Source organism: Ipomoea nil, unplaced genomic scaffold (assembly GCF_001879475.1).
Source record: "Ipomoea nil cultivar Tokyo-kokei standard unplaced genomic scaffold, Asagao_1.1 scaffold3213, whole genome shotgun sequence".
NCBI classification, from domain to species: Eukaryota; Viridiplantae; Streptophyta; class Magnoliopsida; order Solanales; family Convolvulaceae; genus Ipomoea; species Ipomoea nil.
The window spans coordinates 466,021-475,496 of NW_017619641.1; the positions used below are offsets into that span (position 1 = coordinate 466,021).

Genomic DNA, 9,476 nt, shown 5'->3' on the forward strand with positions numbered 1-9,476 from the left:
AGAATGACTTCCGGCCAAATTTGGCGAAAGTCATTTTCCAAACCAAAAAATTATTTCCAACCATAATCGTTTCTGACAACAATCACAACCTTAGTTTTCGCCAAAAACCAAAGCAATTTCGCAATGGAAATCATAGCAGTTCTATTTACTGGTTTCCGCCGAAAATCAGAGGTTTTTTGTTTTAAATTTTCAATTTAATAAATAATATTATTTTTAATAATATTATAAATATTTTTATATTCTAAATAAAACAATTAAAATGTTTAATTATACAATTTACTCATTTTCCAGAAAATGAACCAAACACATCAAGACTAAATATGATCTGTGTGGACCGATCATATTTTGTATATTGTAAAATAATGTACATTCAGTACAAAAATCATGTACATTCAATATATTAAAAATGTACATTGTATTTAGAGAATGTACACTATTTGAGTACTGAAAATACATTATTTTGTATAATATACATTTAGTATATTAAAAATATATTTTTTGTTATGGTCCACACAACACTGTGTGGACCGTTGTGTGGACCATGGTCCACACAATAATTTGCCCACCAAGACGGTTTTCATAATGCAATCAAATACTAATGTCATTTTCCGGATTTCCAAACACACCCTAAAACAAAAACTTTCATTAGAAATGCATCATTCTCATTTTGTTCTATAGTAGATGAAATTTGATCTTTCCAAACTAAAAATCACACTTGTACCCCTTCTGAAAAAATTTCAAACACAGTTATTAAACAGTTCATTTCAAAAATTACACCAATATAAAAATAATATACATATTCACGCCTTCTATCTTTGACATCCAAAAAATTTTCTTCCAAAATCGCGAGTTGTGCAAATTGACTAATTGAAACTTTCAACCCACAACGACAATACATGACACTCATACTCGAAGTTGTTTTGCACACTTGATGATGCAAAAGATGAAGACATTCCAAACCAAGAAGACGAGCGAAGCTAATACAATTTTGAAATGACGAAGCTGAAAAAAGAAGTCGAAGATGGATTTAAGAAGACGAAGTTGATAGGATTTGCTTGCTTTTAATTTGAGTTATACTACATGGACTTCTAACTTCTACTGCCTTACTTCTACTCCCTGAGGTGACAAACAAGGATGGGTTATTTTCATCATGTGGATCCACAAAAAAGTGTCTACATCAAAAACATGTGAAAGAAAGTACAAGTTGGGAGTATAAAATAGAAGTCCAACGAGTATTTTTTTTTTTTTTTTTAAATTATAGCCTTAATATATTTCAAGTAAAAAACCTTTTTTTACTTAAGTTTTCATGTTAGCTTAATATATTGACTAGCAACCTAATAGAACATGGGAAAAATGATAAATGCAAAAAATTTAGAAAGTTTCAAATTAACTTTTATTTTTGACCAAGGAGTTAATTGAACAATTGCAAATAGTAAATAGACATATTTGACACCTCCAACAAATTTTTCACGGCCCCTTTCTCTCTTCTCTTTGATTGGAGATGCCCTTATAAAAAGTATGTGATTAGCTGTAGAGTGTAGTCGAACTTTTTTGTCCGTGTTATTTAGCCAGTTGCAATGCATGATAAATTCAAGTGGATTATTGTAAATGTATTTGCCAAAAGGACCAGAAATGAAAAAAAAAAAAAAAAAAAAAAAATCATGCATCAATAATAACAATTGCTAAAGTCGTGCACCATTATTAGTGAAAGTGGCACTAAAACGTGGTACAAAAGTGAAATTAGCATCTCAAGCGGTTCTTATGATTTATGAAGAATTGAAGAAAGAAATTAGATAACAGGAAGCAAGAATACTAGAACAGCCATATCTCACCCCAAAAAAAGGCTCCACTATTAGTAGAAAATTTGCAACTCAGCAGAAAACAATAACATCCATCCATCCACCCATCACTGCACATATTTCTTACTAGCATAGGCATGTGATTTACAGATCACAATTTCTCTTTACATCAAAAAAAAACAGCAGGAAAAGGTTGCACCCAAACAACCCTTCAATTTGGTCTACTTCTGGAACACGAAAGAGACACATTGAGAGACTGACTAGACTGTACAAAATTCTTCTATACAAACTGTGTTCATTTATGAAGAGGATGCTGCAACAGGTAGGAGAAACTAAAACCTTTTCAGTGTAGTGTTGTTTTTGTGGGTGGAGATTTAGTCAATCGATCAAATCAAAACCAAGTAGTCGTACGTTTAAATTTCGAGCAAGCAATTGAGTGAGTGTTCGTTGATGACTCATTATATGATGAAGTAACTGCTGTCGCACGTCGTGCTTCAATCCCCGTTTGACTCATATATTTTGTTTTTAGCCCTCAATATTGCTTTTTGTGTCCTTTGCCTTTGTCTTCCATTTGCCTCCACCAAACAATCCCTAAGGTTGAGTACAATTTTGGAGAAGTTAAGCCCAAAGGCAAACAAAAATGCAGAGACATTAGTGTAAAGAACAAAAAAAAAAAACCAACATTGTAGGGGGACTTTATTTACAAAAGTGGACATCCAAAAACTTAAACAACTAGTTGTGCACTCAAGGACCAAAAATGCAATTTCCACAACAACAAAATAAATAAAATAAAATAAAAAAATCATGAGATAGAAGAAATTTTTATTATAGCCTATATTTCTTTGCTAAATAATTTGGTCTGTCATAATACTCTATGGCCTATGAAGTATTATGATTGTCTCATAATAGCTTTCTATATTTTCCTCAAAATTTAGGTGTTCTCTTAGTATTTTGATATTCCTCTATTTTATTCCTCATAGAACTTCTATTCCATAAATATAAAGAAAGAAATGGTGATATAAGCAACTATTTTAGTTTTGCTGTATAGAACTCAAATCAGAAGTTTAGAAAGACGTAAAAGATTACAGAATACTATCCACATAGAGCCTCTCAAGAGTCTTGAATGAAAAGAAAAAGACGGAAACATTCTACATATTATCTTAACACGGGCCACATAGGCTTGAAGATCTGAAAATTTATCTTACCACAAGACCCCAGCTTCAAGTAAGGCATCTTGAAAGACAGTCCACCAAGACATGAGCAATGGTCTGAAGAGCAGCATCAACAGCAGCTGGAACGAGCTCAAGTTCAGTGCAATGTACAATGTCATCAACTAGTCCAGAATGTTCAAGAATTTCAGCTCTGGCACTCTCGAAACGACTTAAAACTGAAAACGTTTGCATCACATTTGTAACGATGACAGTTGATGGTTCACTTGCAGGGGTAGATGGTTGAACTACACACATGCAACAGGAAAGAAGATTCGCAAGTAGTTTTATTCCACCATTCAGTGAAGAAGATGCACACCTAAATCAAAGTTCAAAATACTTATTTGTGAAACTTGAAGAAAAGCAGAGATGACACAGAGTCAATTAGCTAGCATGGTACTTACGTCAGCCATATCAGTTCTGAGGCCGCAACAAGAAGCGGTGTTCGATCAGATGAAAGAAAATTGCTTCATCATTATCTACTGTGATTGCATTTAATAGCATAGGGTAGCCAGCATATTTAAATGGCTCCAATACATTCCCATAGCGTCTATATAAAATGCACTGTCCCTTCAGTAAAAGCAATAACCTCCAAGGTTGCAGGCCTTGCAGCCCTTGCATTGTAGCCTAGCAAAAGATGATCTACTCATAAGTTGGAGAGCGGAGACAGAAGGTATAAATTAGCCATCCATAACATGCAAATAGCAACATAAAAGGTCTGACCCAGTGAATAAAAAGGCCTGAATTATGCAAGGGATATACACAAACTTTGTATTCAAAGAGTTGTTTCCAAGGCTTGAACTCAGGAGCTAACAGTGAAAACCTAAGCCACACATCTTTAGAATACATATTCTAGAATGCCAAATAAACTTGATGAGCCAAATATGTTTTCAATATAACCAGAGGCAGTGCTGGAAGCTTTAGCTTAACTAAAGGAAATATATGAATTTTAAATTTGATTATTATATACAATATGTTTCAAAGCATTTTGTAAGTTTTTCAAAAACATATAATCTATAAATAGGTCAAAAGCACCAGCATTGAAGTGCGTGAGCTGCAAGAGAAGTTACAATTCAAACAAAAACACTATACAACTTGACCACAGAAACTACTGGTTAGGAGAAGGGAAAAAACAATTAGTCATTTCAGTCCCTATTGGTCTACTTTTTTAATTATAGTCCTTAGTTATGTCACAATATTTTGTTTTTAGCCCTCAATATTGCTTTTTTTGTCCTTTGCCTTTGTCTTCCATTTGCCTCCACCAAACAATCCCTAAACTGGTCAAGGTTGAGTACAATTTTGGAGAAGTTAAGCCCAAAGGCAAACAAAAAATGCGGAGACATTAGTGTGAAGAACAAAATAAACCAACATTGTAGGGGGACTATATTTACAAAAGTGGACATCCAAAAACTTAAACAACTAGTTTTGCATAACTCAAGGACCAAAAATGCAATTTCCCCCAAAAAAAAAAAAGAAAAGAAAAACGTGAGGTAGAAGAAATTTATTAGTCTATATATATTTGCTAAGTAATTTGGTCTGTCATAATACTCTATGGCCTATGAACTATTATGATTGTCTCATAATAGCTTTCTATAGTTTCCTCAAATTTTAGGTGTTTTCTTAGTATTTTGATATTCCTCATAGAACTTCTATTTCATAAATAGGAACTAGGCCATCATCAAATTTGAAATGTTTGAATACCAATGACTTCTCAAGATATGAAGTTTTCTGTGAATTTCTAGTAAAAAGAGATTTTTTATAGGCATACTTGGGTCAAATTGATAGTTTCATCATTCACCAGATCCCAGTATTCAACTTCCCTCCAGATTTAAAGTTCAGGTTTTTAAAGTTGGCAAAAATAACTATTGGTTAGTGTAAACCATGAGAAAGTGCCAACCTGCAATCGCTCATAGGCTTTCTGCACATCCAGAAACTTTTCCCTCCCTTCAGGATTTTTTTCTGGATGATATTTCATTGCAAGTTTTCTGTATTGGCGCTTGAGCTTCTCTTCATCAATGTTCTCAATCTGTTTTGAGATATTAGGAATCTCGTGTGATTGTTTCTTAGCAGCAGCATCTCGTGATACCTCATCTAAGTAAATCTCCAATATTTTACAAGCCTCTTCTTCAGAAAGATTCATGGCCTACGCGTTAACTCTTCACGCCACATGACCAGCAACGACTGCAGAAATTCAACATGCTCAACAATAGGCCAATTAGGAAATCGAACTTCATCACATAAATTCCGAAGATAATAGCGGTGGCACCACATTTCATCTTTCAGTTCTGGGTACGTCACTGGTGGCATTGGAGCATATTCATATAGAGAATGACAATGTTGGGATAGTTTCTGGGGATAATCACCAAGGTGCTGCAGAACCTGCACAGAGTGACCGCAAACTTAGCTTAGCAGTGGCAAACTGGGGAACCATCATAAAGTAAAATGAGTGTTTGTCACAAAAGCAAGCATTTTCGCATCTTCTCCAATTAAGTATTTGAACCTACCTGACGGATAAGATTTTCAGCTCGCATTTTGTGTGTCCAGATGGTCTCAGGAGTATCAGAATCAGAAACCATTGCTGCAGCAAATGCAGCTGGACCACTACATTCCAATACATAAAGCAAGGATTCAGGTAAAAGTCCACCCAAAACACTGCATTTTGCAAAAGGCAAAGAAGAGGACAGTGCTGCTTCTTCCCCACCATGAAAAGCTTGGTTAACATGAGTCACTGAGAATAGATGAGCAATTGAAAGGAGATTCGATCCAGGATATGCTAGTGCAAAATAGAAAGCCCCAGTACTGTACAGTTTTATCATTGCTTTTGGATTCCTAGTAACAACAGCCTTCAACAAAGCAGCAGCACTCTCTACAACACTTGGCTCACCAGAAAGCATGGCCAACAAATCACATTTTGGAAATAAAATAAAATCAACATTCCTATATCAGTTTTTACCATTCAAGACAGCAATGGCCTCAAAACATGAGGAAGCAAACACAAACACACTTGTCAAAAATAGAGCTCAAAATGTAAATCGGCATCAGAAACAACTTCGATAAGAAAATGATTGATGAGAAAATTAATAAAACCTGTGCAATATGGGGAAGACACCTTGGGCTTGATAAGATCCGCTTGACCCTGGGTGTTGGTGTGACTATCTCCCCAGCATCATCTATGTCTGAGTGTGAGGCCACCATGCTATGCAATATGGATAATGCTGCATCTCCAACCTGGAATGTCAAAAATTTCAGATTAAATTACTTGTACTAGATAAATATAATGTGTGTGTACAGATGTAAGTATGTCTATATGCAAGCATGTATGTACATAAATCACACCCACACATATCCAGAAGAAAAAATCTATAACATACAGCTCCCTACAATGAACAAGAGCAATATTATATCAATCATAGGTTACCTGGGTTGGAGTGAGAACAGGTACTCGGACAGCAAGAGCCCATCTAAGTTCTCGAATATCTCGCAGTCGCTTCCAATCAGTCATCCCAGAAGCCCAACACTTTGTGGTCCAATCTATTTCCTTCTTTGACCAGAATCTTCTAATAGCATCCTTCTCCACTGGTCCAACTTGTGCACCATCCTTGTTAACATACATCCATTCCTTCAATGGCTCCATAAAAGCAGTAGCAGCTATTAAGTTAGACTGCAAAGGTATAGCAGTTCTCTCTGAAGCTTCATGAACTACAGTTAGCAGATCAACAGCTAGTACACAACCACCAACCAATACACATGCCTCTATATTGGACAAAACGTTCATCAATACCTGCAAAAAGGAAAAGTATTTCATTCAGAAAAAGAACCAGCCCCAGGTCAAATTAAAGTTACCTAAGTCATTTCAGCATAGAGCAAATAAAAGCAATGCAATATATCAAAAATTGAAGGAAAAAGAAAGGTCCCAAATATAATTTCAAACTCTCAAATCTCACTTGACAAAATTAAGAGAAAGGTTTCATAACTCTTGGAGCTCATTTTTACCATGAGTAGACACAAAAACAACTATCATCCAGCATACAAAAGAACCCATGGAGACAAGAGAGTAGCACATTGTTTTTTAACTTTCCTTATTTTTTCTATTTTAAACAGAAGAGCATAGTCTGCAGTAAGTTCATTGTTTCACCACAAACACTTAATAATGAACACTCAAATTATTTGGCTTTGCCTCTGGTAGTAGTAGGGACAACAATTACCACTACCAACCAGAATAGCAGAACAATGCAAGCAAGGATGGGAAGGCAGATTGTTTAGAACTTTTTCATTTTTAATTTTCAACTTTAACAAAGAGAAGGATAGAGCAGATTTTTACCACAGCTTCTATGTTCTATAACTTTTTAATGGAGGCAACTCACAACTGCCTTTCAAGATTTAGAATAAGATTCCATATTTCAGATGCTATACTTAATTAAAACCACCATGCTATAGATGCATCCTTAAAAATTCCAAAACTGACACATTTAGCAGGAAAAATGATCACGCATTCCCTTTGCATATTCACATTAGCAAGCACAGTAGTATTTGAAGCAAAAAATCAAGAGGGAGAATAAAGTAATTCGTATAAACCTTGAGGAGAAGAAGAAGACGGTGTCGCAGAGCTCTATCATCAGTCCTGTCCAAGAGCACTGTAATGTGTGCAGCACCTTCAAATGGACCTACAGTGCTGTAGTGCTGCTCATATACAATTGCCATTGCTCGTGCACAAAGCTCCCTAACTGAGGAGGAGCCTCCCACTCCTCCAAAACCATCCAACCTTCCCATATCACACCAATTATCAGAGGCACCCATTTCATCTGGAATAGCACCATCTACAGTAAGGCCTGTACCTGCATCACAAAGGAAGCGATGATACAGAGCTCTAAAAAGAGCAACTGGATCACGAAGGGGGAAATCTTCTGCTCTTCCACTACTACCACTCTCAAGCAACAGGCGAAGATAATACTGACCGACACAAACTTCTTTTCATAAGCTAGGATATCTAACAGAGAACTCAGTGTAATTCCAGGAAATTTGACTAGGCGACGCCATGATAACTATGCCTGCAATGCTTCTCTTAATTCCTGCCGAGTGCGCTCATTCCAAATTAAATCTGCACGGTTGTGATCAAGGCTAAAGGCTCTCCAAAACTCAGGCCAATTCAATACTAACCTTCCACATCCCACCGTTGCATCTTCTACAACTACCTGAGCAGGAGCTGGAAGCCCTGCATTCTGAGAACCATGCTTGCATCAGAACTAGCCACAATTGCAGAATACGGTTCTACTGATTCATATGTACTTGTTGAAAGAGCATCACCAGAAGAAAGAACTGCAGACTGTTCATTTTGCAGGAGACCAATATTGGATGCCTCAGTTCGGATGCTTTCACCTACATTACCTGCAGAAGAATGCATTGGCGGTATCTGTCCAGGAGTTGGTTCTACAGCAGCCTTTTGATAACCATCTTAACTTCTGAAAGGAACAGCACTAGAGTGCTGTGGTTGATTACCAACTCCATAGTTATTAACAGAAGGCAAAGGATGTCCATTAGATGTGATTCCCTTTCCAGGATGGATCCTCCTCTGCTGAAGAAGCCGTCTCTGTCTCCTGCTCAGTAATGAGCCATCCTGATTAGATAAATCTTCCATTGAATTTGTAGCAGACCTTGTGTGTAAATACGCAACAAGGCCAGGAGGTAAAACGCTAGATAACAAATCAAGATCAGGTTGATAAGAATCAGCCCAAAGAGCCACAAGTTGCCGACTGACTTGGCGCCGCTCACCAGCAGGAAGATAAAATGCATGCAACAAATGCCTCAGCAATGGACCATCTCGTAAAGCAGCATCACGCATAGATTCAGCTGCAACAGCATCTTCTTCAGCAATTGTACGCATAATGACAGCCACCGCTTCATGCACACTTTCTGCAGGATGTCCAAACAGGGCAAACAGGCGACGGCGTAACCCAGCTACTAGACGTAATAATTCCACAAACACTGTATATTGAGTTGTCTCGCCGTGTGGTTCACAAATCATTGCCTCAAGAACCTCTACTATAGACATTGACAATAATGGTGATACAGAAATAGGCTTTATCCTGTTCACAAGGATTATAAGATTACTTGATTGAGCATACAACACAGATTTGGTATGCATTACTGACGGGTCAACATATTGGGCATCATAGTGTGTGTGGCAGCAATGGATGATAGATATTGATCTAGTAGTCCTTCCAAATATCTCTTTGGATCCTTTAGGAATAACCTAACATATATTCCTTCAACCTGCAGTGCAAAGAGATTTTAGTCAAAAATAGGAAAAAAAAAACATTATATTGCTCAACAATTCACAATAAGTCTGGCCTACACCAAACAACACCTGAGGTTCGTCTCTCATATCCTGATGGCCAGATGCCTGCTCAGGTACATCCCAATCAACAACACCAACATGACCTACCAGTTACAAAATACAGAACAGCAATAT

General features: G+C 36.7%; 1 protein-coding gene across 1 annotated transcript; it reads right to left on the reverse strand.

The window, feature by feature from the left end:
* Positions 1-1,826: 1,826 nt before the first annotated feature.
* On the reverse strand, positions 1,827-8,240 carry LOC109168712 (dnaJ homolog subfamily C GRV2-like). The gene is made up of 9 exons (XM_019317693.1): positions 7,583-8,240; positions 6,426-6,788; positions 6,095-6,235; positions 5,512-5,904; positions 4,905-5,386; positions 3,412-3,634; positions 3,005-3,326; positions 2,211-2,390; positions 1,827-2,112 (listed from the first exon to the last, which is right to left on the reverse strand). The coding sequence occupies exons 1-5, from the start codon at positions 7,802-7,804 to the stop codon at positions 5,144-5,146; spliced, it is 1,362 nt and encodes a 453-aa protein (XP_019173238.1). The 5' UTR covers positions 7,805-8,240; the 3' UTR covers positions 1,827-2,112; positions 2,211-2,390; positions 3,005-3,326; positions 3,412-3,634; positions 4,905-5,143.
* Between the last annotated feature and the right edge of the window lie 1,236 nt (positions 8,241-9,476).

What these genes read in the sequence shown, in the direction of transcription:
- LOC109168712 (XM_019317693.1), bottom strand. Translation starts at nt 7,804, where the DNA reads ATGGGTGCCTCTGATAATTGGTGTGATATGGGAAGGTTGGATGGTTTT. An exon ending in GTCTTCTTCTTCTCCTCAAG is followed by an intron (nt 6,789 to 7,582) that starts GTTTATACGAAT and finishes TCCTTTTTGCAG; the next exon opens with GTATTGATGAACGTTTTGTC. An exon ending in CTGTTCTCACTCCAACCCAG is followed by an intron (nt 6,236 to 6,425) that starts GTAACCTATGAT and finishes TTGACATTCCAG; the next exon opens with GTTGGAGATGCAGCATTATC.